The following is a 27,270-nucleotide window of genomic DNA, read 5'->3' on the forward strand; positions in this document are numbered from 1 at the left end:
TATAAGAGTGAAATGCTTAAGCCGTTCACCTATTGTTCTGCATGTGAGTTGATGGCTGCCGCTGAATTGTTCGGTTGTCGCTTTCAAGTGTACCGAAATGGCCAAATATTTTGCACCTTTCGACAACTGCCAATGCCTCTTAAACATCTTAGATTCACAGGTGACGATTTCAGTAGTGGACACTTTGATGTTTATGAATGTTTAAACTCTCAAAAGCTGGATGTGATTTTATCGATGAAACCGGTTGTGTGCTTACAACGCTTGACATATGCCAAATGTCACTTCAACACAACAAATCCTACAAATACTGTCGTAATTGAAACAAACCATGAAACTCAAACCGATTATGACAGCAGCAATCCAAGCTGTGAGATTTGAGACCAGATTACTGTTCACATGGCCAACTGTACGTTACATGCTCAAGAGTAAGCTCAGCGCACAGCTTGGTCATGTTACAACCGGAGGGCCGAACTGACAACATGGTGTACAAAGAGATCCTTAACAAATAATTATTGGCATATTTTCCCTCCGTTTAAATAGGTTTAATTTTCTTCTTAATAAAAATTTTAATGCAGTACTTCGCCGCTGCGAAGTGTGGGTATTTTGCTAGTATATATATCATATATATGTGTGTGTATATATATATATATATATATATATATATATATATATATATATATATATATATATATATATGTCTGTGTCTGTGTCTGTGTCTGTGTGTGTGTGTGTGTGTGTGTGAGTGTGAGTGTATATATATATATATATGCATATGTGTGTATATGTATATGTGTGTGTGTGTGTGTGTGTGTGTATATATATATATATGTATATATATGTATGTATATATATGTATATATATATATATGTATATATATGTATATATATATATATGTATATATATGTATATATATATATATATATATATATATGTATATATATGTATATATATATATATGTGTATGTATTCTGAACCACCTAGATTGGATCCAAAATGCAGCAGGTGACACCTCAAAAAAAAAAAATAAAATAAAATAATTGCGTTTTGGCTTGTTTGTTTTTTGTCTGCTTTATATTGTTATTTTATGCGTTTTGTGTAAATGATGATGAAAACTATATCAGAGTTAATTATAATTTTTTAAAATCCCATACCCAGTTTTTTCAGGTATTGTATGTTGAACATATATTACTTCTTGGCTGTTTTCTGTTATTGTTTTAATGCTACGTCTAGGCTGTTTTCTGTAAAATTGACATTATGACATTAATGCTAGTAGACTTTGTGAGGGACTGAAGTGTTAGTGTTATGGCTTGGTAAAGTAAATTGTCCTTTTGTTAAGAGGGTTTGAAACTGCCATAGAATGAACAAGTGTTGTCGGTTTCGCTAGTTGCTGAGCTATAAATAAGACGTCCAGCTGCATATAATAATTTTCTTTGATTGGTAACTGTATTAAGTATATGCATTTATGATGGTGACTCCTAACAACCTGAGATTTATCTTAACGATTTACAGAAGTATTGAATGTAATGACTTTTTTGTAAGAAAATATTGTAATTTCTGATTGACAGTTATATATTCTAGGAGACAGTCAATGTTATATTTTCACTTTCACAAACATGCAGGCAGCACATTTTTAGCTGAAATGGCAACTGATAGAGGAAGCAACTGGGAAATCCATTTTGGTAATGCAGTTCTACATTTGCACCTCAAGATGATAGCTCAGTTCTGCCTTGATATTTACATCTAGACTGTAGTCTTTCAAACATTTTAAATATTGTTTTTTGACAGGTTCACAAGTCTCTATAGTCGTAGTGAGACTACTATACATAACTCTGAATACTAGTGTGAAAAATGTACAAAATTTATGCATTTATCTTGTGTTGGTAATTTGTTAGGCAGATGAATCTTCATTTGAGTCTCCTTATTTCTGTGAGATATTTTTTGGATGCATTGGATTTTTAGATTGGCTCTGAATGAGAGGGTGTGCATCATAGGATCTTGTATTTTCTTTAATTTTTGTGTCATTTTTGATTCCCTCGCCCCCTGCTCACTTCTCTTGCCAACTACCTGGCCTGCGCTACACACCAGCCACTTTGCGTTTCTGCCACTCGCGTATGTGGATTTCACTTTCACCAAACAACAAATCTTTTAATTCTCGTGGATATGCCTCTTCATTGGGAAGAAACACTATTTTTCCCTGATGGCCACAGGAATTAGACAATCTACAAGTCTCTGACTTAGTTTAAATCCGAACAATATATTTGATCTCTTTTTGCTGTTCCGTTGTTTCACCAAGTAATAATTTCCATTTGTTTGCACTAATGCGATCTTTACTATCATTTTTTTGAGACTTTCAAATTTTAGTACTTTCATTATCTCTAACCTGCTCTGCATGTATACTGCACCAACATTTTAAAACCTCTTTATGATGTTCTACTTTGTCATCTACTCTTTGACTTTTATTTCTGGCCCTGGGCATGGTTAAATCTCATGGCACAAAGTCTCATCTTGCGGGACTTGAAAGTATCTCTGAAAAAGTCACGTCTTGTTGCAGGCTAAAAAGTCTTGTCTTAACCCAGGATTTTTTATATAATAGAGAGATATGTATTTGTTTAAGGTTTTCTACACAAGGAATTCATTTTTATATTTTTTCCTTGAAAATATTGTATCACAGCACAATTTTGTTTCTGTTCCTCACGCTGTTCCGGTGTAGTGTTGAGGTGTCACCCGCAGCACGTAGGTTCAAATCCAGGTTGATTGTCATTTGGTGGGTGCGGCAGTACATTATCAGCGCATGCTCCCAACCTCTCCTCTTCCTCCTCTACCATTTTCTACAGTTGATCATTGATGTTTCCGTGGTTATATTACCCAGAAGGCATTGGGTTGCACAGCGTGTGATGTCATTTAAGCAATCATATCAGTGTGCACATCCTTTAAGTAACAGATTTAAATAAGCCTGGTGAGAGTTATCTGTTCTTTAGCTAGTCATTATTTGGTTCTAAGAAATACACTTCTTTGTATTCTTTAATCATTTGGCATTGTTTAAAAGATACTCCTCCAAATGTTCTTATGGCATTTCTCCATGACAGAGTCATGGATGATTCAGAGTATTCTCCAGTTAAATTGCAATAAAACTCGTTGGTTCTAATTTTACACTTTTTAAGTACTGTAATGTTTAATGCCTTAGTAGCTTCACGTATATATTACTATAATGGTATTCTATCTGGAATCCCCCCAAAAAATATCCACCATCTACAACTTAAACAAAATTCTGCTTCTTGGATAATTACCTATTCTAAGTCGACTGAACACATCACACCTATTCTCTCTCAGCTTCTTTTGCTCCCTGTCTACTACCTAATACAATACAAAATACTGCTCTTAACATTTAAAGCTCTCCACAGTCTTGCCCCTCCATATCTCAGTGATGTACTACACATTAAATTCTGTTGTATGGGAGGTAGAGTATTTTTTTTATTAGTGCCCCATAACTCTGGAATTCTCTTCCCTCTCACATCCGTCAGCTGGACTCAAAACATCTTTTCAAACTGATATACCAACTATGATTTTACCACTGTTAGAGCCAGCTATCCTTGATGTTTGTTACTACTTTTGTACCATTGTTGTTGGTTGATTTTGTTGTTCTGTTTGTTTTTATATTTTTTACTGTTGTTAATTCTTTTTAAGGTGAACTTGAGTGTTAAGAAAGGGGCCTATTAAATAAAATGTATTATTATTATTATTATCTATATATATATAATAAGGAAAGACGACCATGGAAAGCACGCCGGAAGGGGCGTGGATTCACTAAGCCGCCGACAAGTGAGACACCTATGGCGCACACAGGAAGGAGCCACGGCCACCAACTCCAAGACCATTGGATACGACGACAACTCGCAGAGCCACGGCCACCAACTCAGGCGCGACGACACAGAAAAAAAGGCGTCATTACTATATTCGTCTGTCGTAGAGGCAACATGCAGCTCCGACCCACGGTGAATGTTCATAGAGGCATGTTTCTTGAGGAGGTGAATCCGCCATATGCAGCGTGTAAAACGGTTTGCGAGGGGTATCCCATGGGATCCTTAAAACATTCCTTTACAACTGAGGTTAGAACACAATGAAGTCAGCAGTCTTTAAAAACGAGTTTTCGGTTATGATGCACGACCGCGTGACTATAGCAAACTGTTTTACACGCTACATACAGCAATTCGCATCCGCGACAAACATGCGTCTTCTTAGATGCTCCTGCAATTTGTACACACCCCCCTCCCACCTCGCTACTACCGTGGTCGGGTGTTTGGTGGAGTATATATAGAAAGGCAGCCAAAACCGCACAGAGCAATGAAAAGTCTACGTGAGTCACAGGTGCATCTGGACTGTACAAAGACGACAACGACTCGAGTGACGAGTTGAAGGTGGCCACATCAGCAAACAGTGCATACTGAACGAGAAATCCGCACACTAGCATGACGGAGGGAGTGGAGTGGATGTCCTTCTCCTCTCCTCCCGTTCCACCCTCCGCGCTACACGGACGATTGTGTGTTGGTTCGTTCTGTGCATTGGTTAAAACCCAATGAAGGAAGCAGTCTTTAAAAACCAATCAGCCCTGTGTCTCTGTTTCATTACCGTCTCACCTGCTTCACCAATGCAGGCCCCGCAACAGGGCAGCCAACCGGGTAACCAAAGTCTTTGGGTTCAGGGAGGAGTATTGTTACAAAGCTGAAACTTAAAGGAACTGACGGAAGGGCACCACCAGGTGTGAAGCCTTTCGCTTCATTTGACTCAACACAGGAAACCTCACCCGGCCCGGACACGGAGAGGATTGAGAGATTGATAGCTCTTTCTCGATTCTGTGGGTGGTGGTGCATGGCAATTCTTAGTTGGTGGAGCGATTTGGCTGGTTATTTCCGAAAACGAACGAGACTCCCGCCTGCCAAATAAACTGCTCAAAAAAATTAAAGGAACACTTTGAAAACACATCAGATCTTAATGGGAAAAAGAAATCCTCCTGGATATCTATACTGATATAGACTGGGTAATGTGTTAGGAACGAAAGGATGCCACATCGTTTGATGGAAATGAAAATGATCAACCTACAGAGCCCTGAATTCAAAGACGCCCCAAAAATCAGAGTGAAAAAATTATGTGACAGGCTAGTCCATTTTGCCAAAATTTAATTGCAGCAACTCAAAATTGTACGCAGCACTTTGTATGGCCCCTGTGTTCTTGTATACATGCCTGACAACATCGGTGCATGCTTCTAATGAGATGACAGATGGTGTTGTGGGAGATCTCCTCCCAGATCTGGACCAGGGCATCACTGAGCTCCTGGACAGTCTGAGGTGCAACCTGGTGGCATTGGATGGACCAAAACATAATGTTCCAGAGGTGTTCTATTGGATTTAGGTCAGGAAAGTGTGGTGGCCAGTCAATGGTATCAATTCCTTCATCCTACAGGAACTGCCCGCATACTCTCACCACATGAGGCCAGGAATTGTCGTGCACCAGGAGCCACTGTACCAGCATAGGGTCTGACAATGGGTCCAAGGATTTCATCCTGATACCTAATGGCAGCCAAGGTGCCTTTGTCAAGCCTGTAGCGGTCTGTGTGACCCTCCATGGATATGCCTCCCCAGACAATCATTAACCCACCACCAAACTGCTCATGCTGAATGATGTTACAGGCAGCATAATGTTCTCCATGGCTTCTCCAGACCCTTTCACTTCTGTCACGTGCTCAGGGTGAACCTGCTCTCATCTGTAAAAAGCACAGGGCACCAGTGGTGCATCTGCCAATTCTGGTATTCTATGGCGAATGCCAATCGAGCTGCATGCTGCTGGGCAGTGAGCTCAGGGCCCATTAGAAGACATGGGGCCCTTGGGTCACCCTCATGAAGTCTTTCTGGTTGTTTGGTCAGAGACATTCACACCAGTGGCCTGCTGGAGGTCATTTTGTAGGGCTCTGGCAGTGCTCATCCTGTTCCTCCTTGCCCAAAGGAGCAGATACTGGTCCTGCTGATGGGTTATGGACCTTCTATGGCCCTCTCCAGCTCTCCTAAAAAAAAAAAAGTGTTCCTTTAATTCTTTTGAGCAGTATAGTTACACGACCCAACAGCGGTCGGCGTCCAAATTCTTAGAGGGACAATTGGCTTTCAGCCACGTGAGATTGAGCATTAACAGGTCTGTGATGCACTTGTATGTCCGGTACTGCACGCGCTACACTGAATGGATCAACGTGTGTCTACCCGGCGCGGGGAGGCGTAGGTAAGCCGTTGAACCCCATTCGTGATGGAGACCGTGGCTTGCAATTATTCCCCACGGACGAGAAATTCCCAGTACATGCGGGTCATACGGTAGCAGTGATTACATCCCTACCCTTTGTAAACCACCAATCCCCCCTCTCCCCCCCACCTTCGTGTGACTTGGTGGATTATATATAAAAAAGCAGCCGGAACCGCAAAGAACAATGAAAATTCAATTTGGAAATCGACTGAGGAGGTGTTTGGAAAATTAACAGTCAACGTGACTCACAGGTGCGTGTGGACTGTACACAGACAAAAGCGACTCAGGTAGGGAGTTGGGGGCGGGCACATAAGCGGGCAGTGCGTTCTGATCGAGCGCCATTCAACCCCGTCCTTCGCTTTGAAGGCGCGACGGCGCTCCTCCGGTTTTCAGTCACGGACAATTGTATGTTGGTTCGTAGCGTGCATTGTTGCAATGTTACTTTTCTTGGTGGTTTATTTTTTCCTCTGTGCTTAAAAACCATTTAAAAAGCGGCCTGATTATGTGGCGTATGCTACGCCGCGGTTTGGCTAGTTATTATTATTATTATTATTATTATTATTATTTATTTGTCTTGATTTAATAGTTACCATTACTCTATTTGATTTTTGATTAAGTCTATCTCATGGTCCCCTCTTATAAAAATAATTTTTTGCCTCCTTGCAAGACAGTGCAAATATGAGTAAACTCTGCAATGAACTGGTATCTCATCGAGGGATATTCATTCCTTCCTTGGGCCCAACGCTGGCAGGATAGGCTGTGGCTACTCATGATGCTGGAATGGGCTAAATTACTTTAGAAAATGATTAGACTCACTTGCTTTGTACATGTTAATTGGAAATGCACTATAGTTGTTGTTTTAATTTTTAATTTACATTCACAAAAACATATATAGTTTGAATCATTGAACTGTACATCACTGAAATGTTATTTTAATGTTACATTTTCTAACATTTGGAATTAAAATACAGAGTAGTTCACTGTTCTGTTTTACAAACAGAGATCTAAAATCAGCTGGATTTTAAGGTTACAAATCCTACATCAGAGCTATTCGGTGACAAATTCAGTTGGGCCAGATTTTCACACCAAGAAGCTTAGCTGGGCTAGACATTTTCAGCGGCTAGTAAGCAACAGGTAATGACAGATTTTAAACCAACAAAAATGAATGTATTGAAAAGCAAGTAATGTTTGGTCATCGTTTCCCTTTTAAATTTTGGTCACATCTGATACTGGCACATTAAAAAAATGTATAAAATAAAAACAATAAAAAGCTATAGCCAAATAAAATGTGAAGCATTAGCAATATTTTTTTTTCCACTTTTGAAATAAAAAAAAAAAATAATCATTTTGGTCACATCTGACTTAGGCACATCTCAAAGTACATAAAAGCAAAAAGTGTACAATATTAATAACATTTGTTTCCCTTTTAAAGTAAACATTTTGCTTACATCTGACCCAGGCACATCTCAAAGTGCATATAAATTATTAACAAGTATTAACAATAACATTTGTTTCCCTTTTTCAAATAAATATTTGGTGATATAATAACAGTTCTTTATATTTACCTGTTGTTTTGTAGTGTTAAAACACTATGCACCCCACGCAGAAGGCAAATCTATGATGTTTTTAATGCAAAGCAGCAGTGCCATGATTGTACCTCTGCCTATATTTATATACAGGGTGAGCCAAAAAGAAGTACCACATTTCAAACCTTTATTCTACAAAAACGCTTCAAGATAAAATAAATTTCATTACAACACAAGAAATGGTGTACAAAATAGATTTTTTCATTGTGTTTTAAAAATGATGTCTTCAAGGTGGTGGCTATCATTAGCGATACACTCATTGGGGCGATTTCTGAATGCTCACATGACTCGTTCGGCCATTTCAAGGGGAATAGCAGCAATTTCATGCTGAATAGCATCCTTGAGGGCTTCAAGGTTTTGAGGTCGGTATGTGTATACCTTCAACTTGAGAGAGCCCCACAAGAAGAAATCGCATGGAGCAAGATCAGGCAAATGTGAAGGCCACTCCGACATCCCTGCACAGGGAGATCAGCTTCCCAGGAAATATCTCCCGCAAAACATTCATGGACCTCCAGCACCATATGAGCTGTTGCTCCATCTTGTTAAAGCCAGGCATCCACCACATCCATTTCTTCCAGTTGGGGCAGCAAAAAGTTGTCTAGAATTTCAATGTAATGTTCTGAAGTGTTGCTTCTGGCCTGCCATTTGAATAGACCGGCCCTATAGGCTGGGCTGAGTTGTAACACTTCATGATTATATGATTATATATTTAGAAATGCAGCTTGTTTGTGTGCCATTAAAAGTGAGGATTTTGCTTTACTACTAAGTGATGTTCTTTATTCAGACTCCAAAATTATGTACTATTTGTTTCATATACTGTATTTTATTTTCTGGTATGCTGTAGGTGTTGTAATTATCACTGAGTTCTCTTACCAGTTGGAAATCACACTTAATATTACTTCTATAACTCTATCATGCTGACATTGTCTTTTATTAAAAATACCTAAATAACTTTACCATTGAAATTATCATATGAACATAACCACAGTTTGATAAACAAATTTTGGTTAAGCCACATTCATTTTAAAGTGATGTTGTACATCCCATAGGGTCAGTTTTGTGAAATATACTAGACTGGAAATTGTGCATTCTTCATACCTGCTGACATTTCTTAAAATAAGTGATGAACTGTGAAATTTTAATTGTTGTATGAACTATTCACTTTATGCCAGGAAAAACAGCCATCTTTTGCCGTAGTGCCCTGTGAGTGTGATCTTCTAATGTTCATCTGTCTTTTCTGATTTACATGAAATATTTTGCTGTAGTCGTTATTGAATGTGCAATGTGCTCTGCTAATTTTATTTTGATTCTGAGTATACTTTTCTTTTTGTATCTCTGCTTACTTTAAAATTATATTTCAACATTTGTGAAATTACAATATAATTGAAGGAAACAGCCTTGAGCTGATTTCTTACAAATGGCTGGTCTTACCTATGTGATATTCTCTCACTAGATAAATTGAAAAATGTATGACTTTGGAGCTAGCTTCATTATTACATTGAAACATTTATGAATTTGAAGGTGGATAAAAGTAGAATTTTTCAGTGCTCATCAAAATGTGGGCATGTATCATACCATATGCTCTTTGCAGTTTCCTTCAAAAGGGTTTTTATTCAACAATTTTATATATTTTAAAAATCCTGTTTAACCGACAAGATAAAGGTTTCTGCAGTTTTCCACTGACTCACTTTAGTGTGTGTTTTTTTTTTTGTTGGTTTGTTTTAGAGGATTTTAACAGGTATTACTTCACAACAGGATACTTTTTTTTTTAGTGAATATATCCTGTTTTCTGTAAATAGTTAAAAACTAAGCAAGACTACATAGCAAAATATCTAGTCTTAAGATAACTCTTATAGTGGTACATTAGTTCTTAATGATGTTAGAAATTTTGTTTTCACTGCTAATTTAACAAGGGCAGTTTGGCTGGGCAACCCCTTGGTGATCCTCTAAATGCGTTGTCTCAGCTTAACAGCTACATCAAGAGGTAAACAGGGCATTCTAGGAGTTTACTGCATCTTCCAGTAACAAAGTCCCTTTCTACAGCATGCCATGCTCTCTCACCTTAGGATATGTACTGAAAAATAAAATCTCAGTAATGAAAAACTGATAAAATGGATGCCTATCTAATTAGTTTGAAAGCCACTTCATCCAATTAAAAAGAGTATTTTGCTTCCCTCTTGATTGGTTGTTTAGTAGGCAAAACGGTGTGAATGCCATCTGCCACCTAAAGAGTTGGAATGATAATATCCCAATGTTCACACATACCTGCTTGTGTGAATTGTTACATTAAAGTCCATCTCATTATTATCTGCCTCATGTCATAAGTGAAATCAAGATATAACTAAAAATTTGATTTTTAAATAAATTATTAATGGGTAACAAATTATTCATCCATAATAAGTGATATTTATAATAAAGCTTTGCATTTGCTTTCCTTTCTTAGAATCACTTGTTTTTGCAGCTTTGAAGGCAGTAAGCATACTTGCAAACTGTTGCTTGAATTATATTACATTAAGATGCACAAAAACATTTAAACATTGTTGCTCATGGGGCATCTAGTGTGATCTTAGCGTTATTTCTACAACCACATCTGGTCTTATCTGTTGAAGGGTGTGCATAATCCTGGAGAATATATGGCCTCAAACATTATTCAAGCAAAATTAGCAGGTTGCCAGATTAATGCAACTCACTATGTAAGAATAGTGACATTGATGTTATTCTCTAAGACAGCTTTTTAAAAAGAGCACAGGTGGTATTATAAAAAGACACATTGTGGTTATACTCATTTTGTAAAAAAAGCTTCTGGTTTTTAAAAACTGTACTTCAAAGTTTTTCTGTCTCCTGTAAATTTGTCACAAGGAAAGAATAAGTAATACTGTGTTATGTTTTGGCAACACACAGTTCATTGGTCTTGTACTGGTGTCACTTTTCTGTGTTTAACTGTGCCTGCTTAACCTCCTCAGTTTAAACAACAGTCATGCCCCCTATTGGTCATTTGTGATATGCTGAAGTTATTAATGCATCGTTATACCTAGAGTATATTGCACCACCCTCCGACCAAAACCCCTGCTGACATAAGTGTACTTGAAGAAAGTGACAGATAGTAAGTTTAGTATTATTATTATTTTTTTTTTTACATATCAAGATCATTTGTTTAAATTACTGCATTTATTCCTGTAATACCTTTTCTATTAGCATCCATTTAATTTTTTATGTTATCTTTCTTGTAAAATGGCACATATATCTCAGGCTAGTAAAAAAGTTCAATTGTCGTTCATCTTCATGCATGTGGCAATTTATTAATCTAATCACCAGACACTCAGATTAAATGAAGAAAGCCACATGGCTGCCTCTGTAAATGCTGTTCCCCCATTACTTCAGAAAGTGTATACATTGAACCTGATATGCCCCATGGCTTGTTAAACCAATAATATCAGGAAACAGTAGTAATCTTATGCATCCTATCCATCAGAGTCTCTAGTTTGCTGGCAAATGTAATTGCATCACTGCACAGAGCAGATATAGATGCCATCATGCTAATCTTTCTCTGAGCAATCTGAAACCACCTGTAGAGCTATTTCCTTATTGTGGATGTACTTGTTGAAGTTTGTCCACTTGCTAGGAGGGAATCATTTACAGCTGGTGACTGCTTGATCTTAACTTATCCTGTGGAGTTAAAAGGTTATGCTACACTTTCATTCCTTTTTGCCACCTCAAGTGATTCAAAAGAACTTAGAGAAACTTAGAACTAAACATTTGTTAATTACTTCCATACATGTATAATATATAAACATAAGTATATATTTTTATATATAAGTGCTCTGTGATTGACTAACTAAGAGATAATAAATTCTTATTTATTTGCAAGTAACCTAAGGAAAATTTGTATTTACTACTTTATTATTGTCACAAACCTTAGATTGAACTTAACTGAGGGGAAGAAAAATCAAACCTCACCAAAAATTTTAATGGTGAAAAAACTATGATAAAGCGTTACATTTAACAGTCAGAAAAGGCTGTCTCTCTTACTGCCGGACTTTGGTAGTTCTACAATAGACACGATGGTAGAATTTCCAGCTATAGGTCAGCAGTATTATGGTTCAAGACCAGCCTGTGTCCTTTTTTTCTTTTTTAATCTTAGTTTTTTTTCATGTGCAAAAGTGTATACACAACAATAATTTTCAGCAAGATATGATTTCAAAAAATAAAATATTGTTCATTGTTGTAAAATTATCTCTTATCATTGAAATAATATCATTCTACATTGTTCTAAACATTTAATATATTCACACTGTTCAGTCTTTACTTCTATACACTGTCTTATGTATTAGGATGTGGATTTATGTTATTTTATTTTCTGGAAGCATAATGACATGTTTTTATTTTCTTTTAATTTTTCCATTGCACTCTTCTTGCATTCTGTAATTTAAACTGATTACATTACCAGTATTGCAAAAGAAATCAGAACTGCTGCTGTCTCAATCCAACCCGCTAAAATGGAAAGTTGTTACGATGATAACTGACAGATTAGGGTACAAAAGAAAATTGATTCCACGGTTGTGCATCATAAAATATCTTGGATATGTAGTCTAAAATCCAGTTTTTTTTGGAGAGAATTTCCTAAATTGCCTAGTTTTATTTAGTTGATATAGTGTGAAACAAATACTTTTATTCATATAAAGACTTTCTTTTTTTAATTTTAAAATGTTATATTCAGTGCTCTTCAGACATTGGAAGTTACTTTATTCCATGAGCAGAGTAATAACTGAGCACAATAATGCCAAAAAACACTTTGGGCATAAAGGGTTATATTTTCAGTGCAGTACTGTTTAGTGTCTTTAGAGAGAAAATATTGTGTATATTGTAAAATATTGGAGCATAGTTATCTTAAGTGACATAACGTAAGAGGCAGATTGTTTTGTACCTGTAATGTTTTGAATTTCAGTGTAATTCCTTAGTTAATATATTTTCCTGCCTGGTTTGAAATACATTTGTTTGCAGTTTTCCATGCCAACCTATTTATATAATACATTTTTATTCAATTGCATCTGACATTAAACAGTATTCCTATTAAATGCACCTTGTTTTTCTGATTAACAGGAAAAGACTGATGTTGAGGGGACTCTGTTTGTTTATACCAGGTAAGAGTGTTTTCATCTTTCTTTTTCACAGACATACAGGAGATGTTGGGCTTTTCTGACAGGCTACATGAAATCTAACAACTTACTGTGTACTGTCAGAGCAGTGTTCTCTCATTACTTTTTTGAAATCCCTCCCATAATGCTGTGTGATAAGTCTTTCCCTCATTATATGCTCAGTGATGCATTTTTCACAGTGTTTTCTTTTATCAGATGGATATTTACTGTATGTGTTTTAGTCATATGTGAAGAACTCTATTTAACTGATCATTATGTGACCTATCCAAGGTCTTAGGACTTATTAGTAAAACTCTGTTGTATTACCTATTAGCCTTGAGGTTGCTTCATCCTTTAAGCATAGTATCTATATATTTCAGATTTTTATGAGTCACCGTTTGCTTACTAGTCTTTCTCTGGCTGTTAACTTACAGCACCAATTCCATTCAGTCAAATGTTTATGCGTGAGAGTTGTGCATTCCCCAGTTAAAGGATTAATCAAAGTACCAAGATGTAGATATTTTCAGGTTCTGCGAATATTGGATGCTTTACTTAGCTTCCTTGATGCATTGCACTTATCATGGTGCAGTCAGTACTGTTTTTGTTTTAAATGTTAGTTACTCCAGAATGGCATGAGAAGTGATCCTGATATGCCAGAAGGATAAATATTAAGTTTCAGTTTTCAAAACACCTTTCAGCATTATCACTGCATCAAAATGAACCAAACTATGTTCCTTTTTCATAGACAGTTCAAAATTATTGAGACTGCAAAATAGACATCGACTTGTTCAGATTTACAGCCCAGTTTTCCATTAAATAAATAAATATATAAGTATGTATGTATATTTATATGTGTGTGTATATATGTGTGGGTATGGATGATACAACCCAAAAAGGAGCACTGAAGGTTACCTCAAACATGATATCTTTAAAAAAAGGAAAGGGTTATAAACACCTTGAAAATAATATTAATCATTGTCCACTACAACATGAAGCACAAACATAAACTCAGAATCAAGAAATTCTGCTAAAAAATCAAACATAGTGCTAAGATGTTCTTTGAAATGGTTTCCAGCAAACACTGAAGGAAGAAGGAAAAACAGTTGTTTTCCAAAAAGAGAATCTTTGCATGGAAGCCCGAATTTAATTCTGTCAAATTTTTATAGGTTATATGAGGCACAATCTCCAGTGATTATTGCAAGTGGAAGAACCGGGAGATAACACTATCTGGGTCAAAACTTTACACAAGCAAACAAAGTAATCAAAAATTACGGTATTGACTGATATAATAAAATCAGCAATACACTTGTTTTGTTGCCATAACTTTAGGAGGGTACTGCAACATTCTGAGTGTGGTCTGGAATATCTGAAATCCTAGAAAATTCTTTAAGATAATTTTTGAAATTAACTATAATCAGATGTCTGTTGGCATATAAAGCAAACATCCATTTTAATGTCTTATCTGTCATTAACAAAACTATATTAAGCGACTTCCACAATATCATGGGGTAAGGTCAAGGCTACAAACTAAATACCAGCTCACACTGGCTGACAAACCTACAAAGTTTTTTTTGAATCACCAGAAAAACATTCCAGTTGCGGCACAAATGTTCAGATACACTCTCACAAGTAATCAGACCTTTGGATTCTTTAAGTATGGTTTTATTCATTGAGAGCTTGTTGCACAGTAGCTGCCAGCCCTTTAATCTGCTCTTTCATAGAAGCCTGCTTCTCACCTAAATGAGTGATTTCAGTTAATTACATTATTATCTTGGGGTCTCCCATGATGCCTTGGTGTCTTCTGAGACAGTCTCCAGGGATTATTGCGAGTGAAAATAAAGAACTGAGAGATTATTATCCAAGATGAGAATTGAATGCCAAGCAGGCATAAAGCCAGAATATCAAAATAATACACAAGCAAACAATGTACCTTGGCAAATCAAAAACCTAGAACTTTACCTAGAACTTAGTATGTTTATCAAGTATTCCAACTTCTGCTAAAGACTGAGTTTTTAATTTCGTAGAGAAAGTGCGCTAACATAATGATGGTTGCCTGCCAGCAAATATGAAGATTGGCAGCTAAATGAACTGTCTGCTTTATACTGCTCACATTTGTGAGCAGCTAATTTCATCTTTTCATTTTCTGACTCTCAGATTTGGGATCTACATCCTCTTCACTAGGCCTGGGTAAAAATATGAATTTTCCAATTAATCTTTATTTTTCATTTAAACGATTCAATATCGATTCTCAAAGTCTCGATCGATCTTGTGAACCACTATATAGCAGGATATAGACTTATATTATCTTTGTTTTTGGAGTCCGATACAGTAGATGTAACCTGCTAAGGCTTTCTATGGGGAAAAAAACAATTTACTGTACTACCTTGCATAGAATGAGAAAGTTCCAGCTGCAGGTAAGACCGCATAAAATGGTGTGTCTTCCCTCATCTGAAATTGGTGCCTTTGGCTTATAAATCAGATGTGTGGAATCCTATGCATTCAGAATATGCGTCAGTAAAGAACAATTGAATAAAAGCAAAGCCATATGTAAGCTGTGCAGCTCAGAAGTTAGGTATTTATTGTAATACAACAAATTTGAGAAATCATTTATCCCAATATCACCCATAAACTAGGTGTGTAAAGGTTCTGAAGCAGAGACTGAAATCTCAATTCAAATGTCCATAATCTTGGAACCACAAACACCCCCAACCCGCTGCCAATGCGATAGCTACAGCCTATTCATCTATCATTATGTTTGCAAAATTCATGTCTTATTTCACAATTAACACTATTAACATGCAAATCACAAAACTATTAAGCAGTATATTTTGTAAATTGTCAAACCTCAACTTTCACAGGGATTACATTCCTAGGAAACTGCATGAAAATTGACGTTGCAAATGTTAATACATTGAACCTGTTGTGAAATAAGGGCTTTGGTTCCAGCAACTAACAATAACTGTAATCATTTGCTAGAGATTGCTCAAAATACACTTTTCTTCATGATATTCTTTATGGCAAAACACTATTTTAGACAATATGCACTTTTCATAACACAGTAACCATGAATAACCCATAAAATGCAGTACAGAAAAATTGGTAACTTGCAAAAAAAAAAACATTGTTTCTCACTAGTCATACCTTAGAATTCTGTGACCTTTTGCACTAACATCTAAAAAAGCTTTAGTCACTGCTGTCGGAAGATCATGAAACTGACATGATCTTCACATCACCTGTCATGTACAGCCGGCTGATAACGCTAGATTTCGAGAAGGAAGTACTGGCTTTAAACAATCCATCAGCAATGCCTGCTTCCTGCACTGATTGATTGTTTAATGTCTAGCCAGACAATAACACCAGACTCGCAGCCGACATTTATTTCATGAGGATCCAGACTTTTCATTACACCGGCACGAAGTTCATCTAACACCTTTATTTTCTCACTAGGCCATATCACTGACTACATGCTTGGGCCTAAAGCCCGAAGGACTAGTGCTATGCTGTTGGGGCATAATTGCAGTTTAAAACTTGTTGAGCTTCTTTGTAATCGTAAGGTGAACAAAATAGGTATGTAATTCAGTCCACCTTGTTAGAAATGTCAATTAAACCTCAAAATGTGTGATGTTTCATGAGCAGGGCTTGTCCAAAAATCTATACTACATTGGCATTCTCTAAAAAAAAAAAAAAAAGAGTTCTTACAGTTGGCAGTGAATATGCGAGGTAGCCAACACAAATATTAAAAAAAAAAAAACAATTGCGAGAATACTTAATTATTTGGTCAATGTGCTGGAACCCAGATAGGAAGTGCTGAGCCAACCACATTTCATTCCAAATTTGTTGCCTAAACTTTAAAACAAAGTAAAAGCTAAATTGCTGGAGAATTTGAGTAATACAAAATGCATTGGTTTAACTGCAGATGAGTGGACCCCCTCTGCAAGACAGAGGTTCATCACAACCTATCAGATATACTATAGGAAAACTGACAGACCCAAATGCCACCACTCCCGTGACCACGCTGTTCGTTTTCAAATAATAATACATTAGTGTGACAATGTTTTCTGATTGGTACTATTCAGGTCATAAAATGATTTCTTCAAAATGTCACATATATTTGTCTCTTTCTTTTTTGCCCGGTGCTGTGTTGACATTGTGCACCAGAAGGCATGAGCTTATTCAGTGCGGCAGGAGCACGCAGGTTGCCAGTTGCTGTGTACTATAACACGCTTGACTTGGCGGCGAGCGACGCACATATGCTGTAGAAGGCATGCACGTTATCCACTGAGAAAAGAAGAGTGTTCATGGCTAACCTTGCAGAGGAACTTTGTTGTCGCTTCTTACAAGAAAAGGCGATGGATAAAGCAAAAGAGGATGCATCATCGACAAGCTTCTGTTACAAGACCACCGCTTCCCCCAGCCTCTTCAGTGTAATAGTAACCACAGCACAGAGAGAAGTGTGTACATTGCAACAGGTACACATGTCGTAAACATAGAAAGGATGAAAGGTTATGATTGTGACTGAGAGAATAAAAGTGAAAAAAAACCTAACTTTTAAAAGTACTATAAATTTATAACGGCTGTTACAGACACAAATCAAATGTATGGTTTTATTGTATAATACAGTAATCCCTCCTCGATCGCGGGGGTTGCGTTCCAGAACCCCCGCGATAGATGAAAATCCGCGAAGTAGAAACCATATATTTGTACGGTTATTTTTATATATTTTAAGCCCTTATAAACTCTCCCACACTGTTAACATTATTAGAGCCCTCTAGACATGAAATAACACCCTTTAGTCAAAAGTTTAAACTGTGCTCCATGACAAGACAGATGACAGTTCTTTCTCACAATTAAAAGAATGCAAATATATCTTCTCTTCAAAGGAGTGCGCGCATCAGGAGCAGAGAATTTCAGAGAGAGAGAGCGCTTGCTAAGAAAAGCAAACAATCAAAAAATCAATACGTGCTTTTGTGCTTTTAAGTATGCCGAAGCACCGCGATAAAGCGGCATTTTTTAGAGGAGCGTCCGTATCTTCTAAGCAAACAGCCTCTGTGCAAACAGCCCCTCTGCTCACACCCACTCTGTCAGGCGCAGAGAACGTCAGAGAAGAGAGAGAGAGCGAGATTAAAGCAAACAATCAAAAAATCAATACGTGCTCCCCTCTGCTCACACCCCCTCCGTCAGGCAGAGAGAGTGAGAGAGACGTAGAAAACAAACAATCAAGCACCACGCGGGAAGCATATCTTATATCATTGAGGAGTTTTAGTTAATATGTAATACATGCTCTGATTGGGTAGCTTCTAAGCCATCCGCCAATAGCGTCCCTTGTATGAAATCAACTGGGCAAACCACCTGAGGAAGCATGTACCATAGATTAAAAGACCCATTGTCCGTAGAAATCCGCGAACGGATTTAAGGTGGGCCGGATTTATGAGTTTTTTTGTAGGCTCTGGTAATTCTAGTGTTAAGAAGATCTTAAAGGATTGCCTTGTGTCGTAAGTAAGTGGAGAGAGTAGCCCAAACTTGGCCCAAAACAGTCGAATATCCAGGGCAGTTGATTCCTACATGACAGTGACATGTTACTGTGTTAAAAACGACTGTTGCAGACAAGAGTGTTGCATGCCAATCATAGCAGGAGCAACCTTGCTGCCTATGCAATATGCAGAGCTGCTTAGGTGACTGGCTGTTATTCCAAAAACCTTTCTAGCATTTCCAATTAATGTTTTATCCAGAGACCACATCAATCACAAGTTTTTCTTTTGGCAAGTCCAATAAAAGTTGCTTTTATTTAAGCACATGACTAGCTATACTGCTAACAGTGGACAAGGTTTGCAACGTGCCTCACCTGGCCGAACAAGTTATCAGTTGTTGAATTTTCATAGTAGTGCATGATACCAAATTGAGCGTCTGCACAAAGCAGCCAATGTGAGTAACCCCATGAGCTGCACCGCATTGATAATATCAGTGGTTTTGTCAGTCACGATGGCCGGTTCTTTGTCCTTTATCTTCTATGCTTTCAATGCCGCTGTCAACAAGCATCAGCTCTAGATCCACATTTTAAAACACTTTCTTTTTGTCTGAGCAGGACGTTTAAAGACACATTTTCGAAAACTGAATAACGTGACTTCTACATATGAGAAAATGAAGATATGTGTAACTTGTAGAATTATAGAAAGACGCAAGTCTAATTTGAAATTATTTTAAATGTCCAACAGGGGAGTAAATCTGGTTAATGGTTTAGATGAAGGACGTGTTTATGGAAATTCAATATTCCCTAAAAAAGCCACCACTTCAAATATATCAGTGCACGCTATTTCAGTCAAGACGAAATCGATATTGGAAGAACTGAGTCGAATTGGGACATCACTGCAAATACTCAGCCCTACTCTTATCTGCTGTCACCCCATTATGCCACCCTTTTTCAAGGCTTAAGTTGCACAGTCAAGCAGAAAAAAATGTGCTGCATGAAATCTGGTAACTGAAACATATTAATGTCAATTTAGTTTTAATCAAGTTACTTCCAGTAGAGATGTTGAAACAGTGTGATTGGGTGACGTTGGAGCCCATGTTCATACTGCAAATTGTTGCTGCCTCAGGTCGAGAATGTGAAAAAAGGATGGCGGATGTGTTTTACTTCACAACGCAAGAAGATCTAAATGTATTTATGAAATAAAAGAAAATAATCACCAGCTTCTTACTTGTCAGATTGACGGCGACAGATGATGACATTCGGCGTTTTTTTGTGCAGTTTAATAATGTTGGAGTGATTTGCCCAAAAGAGAACTCCAGAAGCGTACGTGCACATGTAAACAGGGGCTTTTAAAGCCATGTCTCTGCCTTTTGCGGGTTACTTGCCTTATCCTGGATTTGTGCATGTAGTAGCATCCAAGAGCTTGTCTGACCTGTATGTTTAAGTGAAGCGGGGTGCACAAACTCCTGATAAAAGGAGAAGAATTTAGCATTTCAAAATTGTAACTTTTGTTAAGTATCTTGAACTCTGCTGATACCATACAGTGTCTTGCCAGCTTTTCAACAATTGGTCATCAAAAATGCTAAAACAGAGCTGAAAATCGAGGATTTTGTAAGCCCAACAATCTACTTTACAAGAAAGGCATACATGTTTAATGTTAGGCAAGCTGCCTATAAGCAGTGCTCCAAGAGGTAGTAGTTGGGAATGAGAATCGTTTTAAACCTAGAGTTAAATTCTGTCAAAAATATATAAAAAAGAGAATCGTTAAAGTTTGGAATCTAGAGGATAGCACAAGCTCCCAAGGTACTGTAAAGACATTTTATGACACATTTCTAATGTTGCCTTTCTCTTTTTAAAAAGAGTAATAAGTTATAGGAAGGGTAAGTTCAACTGGATTTGTAGTGGCAGGTGGGAAGCCAGTTAGAAGCACATTGTATATAGAGACACTATCTTTATGAATCCTCCTGTTGTAGGTCCAGTAATCATTGGCTGTAAGTTTTTTTTTTTTTTCTTGCATGTTTTGACATTTATTTTACCAAATATATTATTGAGTTATAAGTGTAAAGTTTATAAAATAACTTGATTGGTGAAATATTGTAGTGTACATTGCATCAGATTTGGTACTGTTGCTGTGGAGTTGTTGACAAAATATGTATTAATTAACTTCAGTAACAGTTATGTGTAACTGCTATAGTTTCATTTTTACAAGTATACAGTTTCACTCCCATTCATTTGTGTCTTCTGGAAAGTTCATTAAAGAAATAATGGCACTTGGTTCCTGACTTGTGTGGAGTTTAACCTGCTGTTTATCTGCATCAACACTTGGGAAGTAGAACGTAACAGTACATTAACAGAATGTAATTGCATGTAGAGATATACTAGTAGAGTAAGTACAATTTGTGTTTTTAATAGCATTTTACACAATTCTTTTTACATAATCATATTAAAACTGAGTAAATGAATCTTGTAGTGTCTGAAATAGATTGTTACAGATTCCAACTCATATGATACAGAAGTTGAAGGTCTGGCTAACTGCAGTTCATAATTCTTAAACATAAAATAATAACCTGTTGTGGAGTTAAAATCTTAGTTAAAGGCTGCCTGTGCAAGATGAGATGGCAGTGAATTCTGATCTTGACAAACTCCTGTTACTCCTTTGCTGTGTGTGCTCTTTACACATTTGACACTAGTATAAGCTGTAACAGAAACAATGTACTTACCATCCGCGTTTTCAGAGCTGTTAAAATATACTCATTACAAGTACTATGAAATCATAGATATATGCCAGTGTGGATAAATAGGTGAAGAAATGTTTTTTTACTTGTGACATATTCAGAACAATAAAAAATTAATTTAATGAATACAAAAAGTAGCAAATACAGATAGTGCAGGAAAGCTGCACTTAAATCAGTTGATATTAGAGGTTTGGTTATCATTTGTCATTTACAAATTAAGGTTTATTATCTAGGGTACATAATAGTGAAATGCTGACATTGTGTGTTTCCCACAGAATAGTGATGGAGCAATCACAAGAAAAAACAACGAATACAACACTGCAATGTCAGACAATAGATGTAAGAAGCATTTGTGAGGTTGTCAGTATGCATGGTTGTGGAATAGCCTTCTCACCTGTGGATAAAAGAACTGTCCCTAAACCTTGTAATGCAGGTGGTAATTGTACTGTTTGGCAAAACAGAGGAAGGAGAGAAGCAGGTACAATATTTAATAAGTACTGTCAACTAACCTAAGGTTGAGTGTTTTTTGCATGTGTACTGGACAAAATGGAAATGTGATCCAAACACATTATCTTCCCATGTATAACAACCGGTCTTATTGCCCTGCCATAGCAATTCCAGGAGTTGGCAGGCAGCATAGTGTGTACTTGGATAACACAGTACAGTATGTTGGTGGATAAGGTAATAGACTAGGCCACAGCTTTGTTGGGAAAGAGTCTATTAAACTCTTTATCAGTTATTTAATATTATGAGCAGCATTCCTTCTGCCCTTATGATTTCTAAATGTTTTTCATTTTGGTGTATGTTTTTTGCGAAACAGGTCAACATTTAGTTTTTTCTATGACCTCACATTAATGCAGCTATAGCAAGTGGTATATTTACCTTAAGGTCCATAAATAACAGGGAAAGAGTTGTCTGTGGGAAGCAAGTTTATAAAAAAAAAAGTTTTCATGTGTATTTTTTCCAGCTCAGCATAGAAGCTATTTTTAATTTTTTTCTAATTGTGATTTGATAACCCTTGTAAATTTTTGCGATATTCTTTGAAATATAGATCAATATCACCTCGACATGGCTTCACCATTATGAATCGGCTTAGTATGGATAACCGAACAGAGCCAATCACCAAAGATCTTGACTTCCAGCTGCAAGACCCATTTCTCCTGTATAGAAATGCATGTTGTAAGTATATCAAGTTTTCTTTACTTGCAAAAGAGAGAAAGAGAAACCATTCTGAAAATAGTATCAATTCCTTTAGGACTTTGCAGTTTTAAACATGACATGGGAAAACATGACCTACAAGGGAAATGTTTTACATGTTTGGACCAGAAGTTCAAAGCAAAATGTCTAAAATGTTTAGAAGGCTGTTTTATTCCTAATATAGTATTTTTTGTTATGGATATTATACTTGTCAGTTAAATATATTATTTAGAGTGTTCAGTGAATTTTATATTCTTGTTCAGGTTTTTACATATTGCTTGCTTTAAACATGCAATTTACAGTTTGTTAAATTATTAGTTTATTTCTTTAATCAATAAAACTTTGAAAATCCTATTAAACCTATAAAAAAATAATTTAAAAAATAAAAATATTGCACAAGTCAATATTCACATTTAGACTTTACCTGCCTATTAAACTATCTCATACTGTAGCACATTGAACAGTATAATAGGCTGTAGTCGTGTAAGTAAAACCATTCTGTCTGCCTTTTGAATAGGTAAAAATCTCCACTGAAAATATTTTTTTCTCAAAGAGAATAACTTTTTGAAACAAGAAACTTGTATATATAACTGTAATGTAAAATTTTACTTTTTAAAGTTAGTTTTCCCTGCAGATATTTTTGTATTTGTGTGTCCTTAGTTTGTCACACATTGTAAACATAACTTGTAAATACTTGTACCTGGTTATTTCCTGCTTATCTTGACTAAAAGCCGGTTATTTTTGGAATCTGGGAGTGATATTAAAAGGTCAGTGTACCTCATTTATAGTGTTCTTACGGACATTTCCCCAGCAAAATAGATACATTGATTATATTGGCCAAGTTGTGGCCTGATTCCCAGCACACATTTATTTTATTCTTTCTGAATATGATTTTGTAAATCAAAATTAATTCTTCGCCGATTTGTAATGCAAATTGTGAAATGCTACAGCCATTCCATAGTGACTACTGGAGTGTCACTGAAAGTCTAAGTGGGTGACATTCATGTTATAGATACCATAGCTATACCTAATATTTCTGGCTGTGAAGAATTAATTTTTGTTGGCTAGGTCTCCTAGTGTTTGAGTGCTGCTTATTCTGAATAGCCCTTTTGAATGGTCTTTTCACAATAAGAATTATATGGACATTGATTTGTGATCTTTGCTGAAGTGATCTCATAGACTTATTTTTATAAGGTTGGTGCAAATGAATAATAAAGGAAACCTGTTACTCAAATGTGTTTCTATTGCTAATGTTTAAAGTTTCAACAAAACCTAAACAATTGAATGCTACTGGCAAGCCCCTTGTTAAACTACTGATAATCTAATGCTTAAAGTTATCTGGCCGATTTACTGCTGCTTACAACATAGTCTGTTTAGAAGTTGTGTGATAATCTGGAGACATAGTTAATTGCTAAGTTTATAAATTTCGAATTGTATTTGATATTAGACAAAATACATTCATATAGCACATTGTACTCCTTTCAACAATGTGTAATAGATGCATTTTATATATTTTAAGGAAAGAACAGTTAGTGGTTCTTCCACTCTTAAAAAATAAATAAATAAATAAACTTTCATACAAAATGTTTTAAAAGGTTAAAATGATGTAGCCATGACATTATTACCTTTCAATACAGATGTACTCTAACATTTTTTCCTGCTGATGCACAATAAAATATCCCATTTTATTAATATAGTTGATTCTGCTTAAGAATTGCCTGAATCTTAATTGTGCCCCTGACCTTTTTGCTGTCTAACAAGTCATTGTGATATTTCTTGCATTCACAAGATGAAGTTGACAGTTTTAAGAAAAATCCAGTATGTTAGTGTCTAGTCATTGAGTGCCATACAAAAGCTATTCCACAATAAGGGCTTAGTCTACTGTAAATTATTTTTCTTATGTGCTGTTCTGATTTTTTTTTCTACATATGCAGTTTATTTTGATTCATTTCATATGTAAATGATCTTTGTGAATTTAGTGATTATGACAAGCTATAGAAAAGTGTCATTATGCGTTAAAGTTATTGGAGATTGACCACTGTTGAATTCCGCAGTTTGCTTGTTTTGATTATAACCAATAATACTACTGTACTCATGTTTGCTACTGAAAACACAGTATAATCACAGCATCAGATACCATAATGTATTTGTGAAGGTGTATAATTATATTATAAACCCGTTATTCTGAGTGTAAATGCATAAGACTTTTTTTGTAATTTTTGGAATACAGTAATCCCTCCTCGATCACGGGGGTTGCATTCCAGACTCCCCCGCGATAGATGAAAATCCGCGAAGTAGAAACCATATGTTTGTATGGTTATTTTTTTATATTTTAAGCCCTTATAAACTCTCCCACACTGTTTATAAATATTCCCTGCACAGTTATACAGCATAAACCCTTTGTATTCTCTTAGATATTAGGTAAGATTCAATTGAAATTATGTATATAAACACACACTGTTTATATACAGTAAAACCTAAATATTATTTTAAAGATATCGAGTGTCTCCGATATCACATATGTTACAGCCATTACGATAGACAGGCCATCAGCAATAAATACGTACAATGCAAGAAAAATAGTATACAGTAAATGTGTGTACAGTGACACTAAACGTACATACATGTACTAAGTACTGTAAGTAGAAAATTAATTATGGTTACTCACCAACAATGACACGATGAATTGTCCGATAACATTGACAATAACACAATGGGATAGGGGTTTGAAGTTTTATATAAAATTAGAATTTTTTTTTTTATCGCTTTACAAGATACAGTTTAAATTTCTTTAAAGTCTGGCATTGTTATCCACAATTAATTAAGAATGCATAACAATTGCTAGCATTCTTTTAATACCTTTCAGTGATTACTTAATATTGACACTCTTACTTTCTTTGATCTTTAGATGGGTGTCAGGAAGTGTCTGATTTGTTTTGAGTAAAGTGTATTATATTTCTTAGAGATTTAAAATTTGGTCATTATGATGTATTACATAAAATTAATAAAACATGATTAAAAATACAAACCCATTACACCCATAAAGAAACACACTTGTAATTTTAATTCCTCAATTAGGTGATTTTAGTATAAAAAGTGAAAATAAATGTTTGTAAACATTATCAAAGATATTAAATCATGTTTTTACATTAATAAATATAAGTCACTAGCAGACACACTCAGAGTGCTTTGAAATGATTGTATGTCCTTGCTGGTTTGGAAGCAGTTGAGAATTTCTTAGACATATGGAGTTAGGTTGTCCATCTCAGAGAAATATCAACCAGAATCTCACTGCAAAAAATATGTGGGATATGAAGGGAACTGTAGTGATGCATAGTAGGTGCACTTCATTTGTAAACAAACAATTTTGCTGTCTTTTCAGATAATATACTGTATCTCTAGAGACACAGGATCAAGTAAAGCCACTGCAAAAGAACCTTCATTCTATTCTAAACTGCTGCTTAAAATGATCCTTAAAAGTGTTAACACAGTAGGTTGCATTGCTGTTTATTATAGGGCATAGTGGAATTTTTCCATTGACATTTTACAGGAATTTTACACATATATGGTTAAATCCTAAAATGAAATATTTAAGATACTTTTGATCATGCTTTCAGTGGATGCAAAATGCTGACTCTGACTTAAACTATAATTACTATTTATTTTTCTTGTGTGTCAAGGTAGAAAAGCTGACTGGTTGTGTTCTTCTTATTTCAGCTAGCAGACACAGCTGTGTGGGTAATTTTAGTGCTACGGGGACAATGAATTACTGAGTAGAGTTAAGAACTAAAACTATCAACAGTGGATTGATTCAGTCCTTTTTCCTCCAACAAATATGATTACATTGAGAGGCATTTGATAACAAATACTGGATAGTTAGCTCAATAGTTTGGAAAGAGCATTTTGCAAAATGATTGGCATGAATCCACACTTCAAAAGGTGTTATGGAGCAAAAGTACATTTACACACAACATTTTTCATTAAGCGGATTTCTGCACTGATCTGTTATCTACATTGACACTTGTCCTGTGAGAGCATGTACTTTATTATTTGTCAATGAATATATAGTATATTACAGTACCCCTTATGAAACATACTCAAGCAAGGTGCTATTCCAAATACTCACAAACAGACTGCTAATGACGTCAATGAAAAGTTTAATATAGGTCATTTCGATTTGTTTTTGCATAGGGAAGATAACATTTAAGAGTAGAAACACTAGAAATCCACTAAGTGCTTTAAATAAGGCACACAACATTTTACAAAACATAAGAATGGGTTATTCAGCACAGTATAGTTTGCTGATTCCAGTTAATGACTTAAGCAAAATATTCTCATCACAAGGTGAAGGTGTCCAAAGCACTATTATCCACTAAACTATTTGGTAACTGATTCCATTCATATGTAGCTCTTCGGTTGAACAAAAATATTTCTTACAATTTACCCTAAACAAGTTTCTTGTTACAGAAACCAGTGAGATCTGTGCTACTATCTTTAAAAATTTTTTCTTTATGATTACAGTGAAAAAGTTCAGCTCCTTCAACCCTACCTCATATCTCATATCAGCTTAGTCATGGAATAAATCTATTTAATCTTCTCTGTTTTCTTTAATGCCATAATATATTTTTTTGTTATATGGAGTACAAAGCAACACAACAGTCCATATGAGTCCTCAGAAATGCACTTGGCATTTTTCAAGTCATGTTTGTTTCTCACAATCATGGTGTGTAATAGTTTGCCATGTGAAATTGTGTTCTTACTTGCCTGTTCGTACATTTTAAAATGAAGGTGAAAGAATTTAAACATGAAAAAAAGCATTAAAACTTAACACATATATCCATTTTTTAAGCCAGGAGTGTTATCGAAT

The 27,270-nt window shown here is 35.9% G+C and overlaps 2 protein-coding genes across 10 annotated transcripts in view; one reads left to right on the forward strand and one right to left on the reverse strand.

Annotated features, from left to right (window-relative positions):
• Nucleotides 1–27,270, reverse strand: part of LOC120540046 (voltage-dependent L-type calcium channel subunit alpha-1C-like) — a 1,017,626-nt gene that overhangs the window by 974,910 nt on the left and 15,446 nt on the right. The window lies entirely within an intron of this gene.
• The window catches only part of dcp1b (decapping mRNA 1B), a 196,075-nt gene that overhangs the window by 44,387 nt on the left and 124,418 nt on the right, over nt 1–27,270 (forward strand). Inside the window, exons 3-4 of one of the 2 annotated variants that reach the window (XM_039770509.1) lie at nt 12,970–13,010; nt 22,258–22,385. In XM_039770509.1, coding sequence (XP_039626443.1) covers nt 12,970–13,010; nt 22,258–22,385 — 169 coding nt within the window. Of the gene's footprint in view, nt 1–12,969; nt 13,011–18,976; nt 21,685–22,257; nt 22,386–27,270 lie in introns of those variants that run through there. The other variant, XM_039770510.1, reaches the window with a different exon arrangement.

The sequence above is a fragment of the Polypterus senegalus genome, chromosome 12 (genome assembly GCF_016835505.1).
Source record: "Polypterus senegalus isolate Bchr_013 chromosome 12, ASM1683550v1, whole genome shotgun sequence".
NCBI classification, from domain to species: Eukaryota; Metazoa; Chordata; class Cladistia; order Polypteriformes; family Polypteridae; genus Polypterus; species Polypterus senegalus.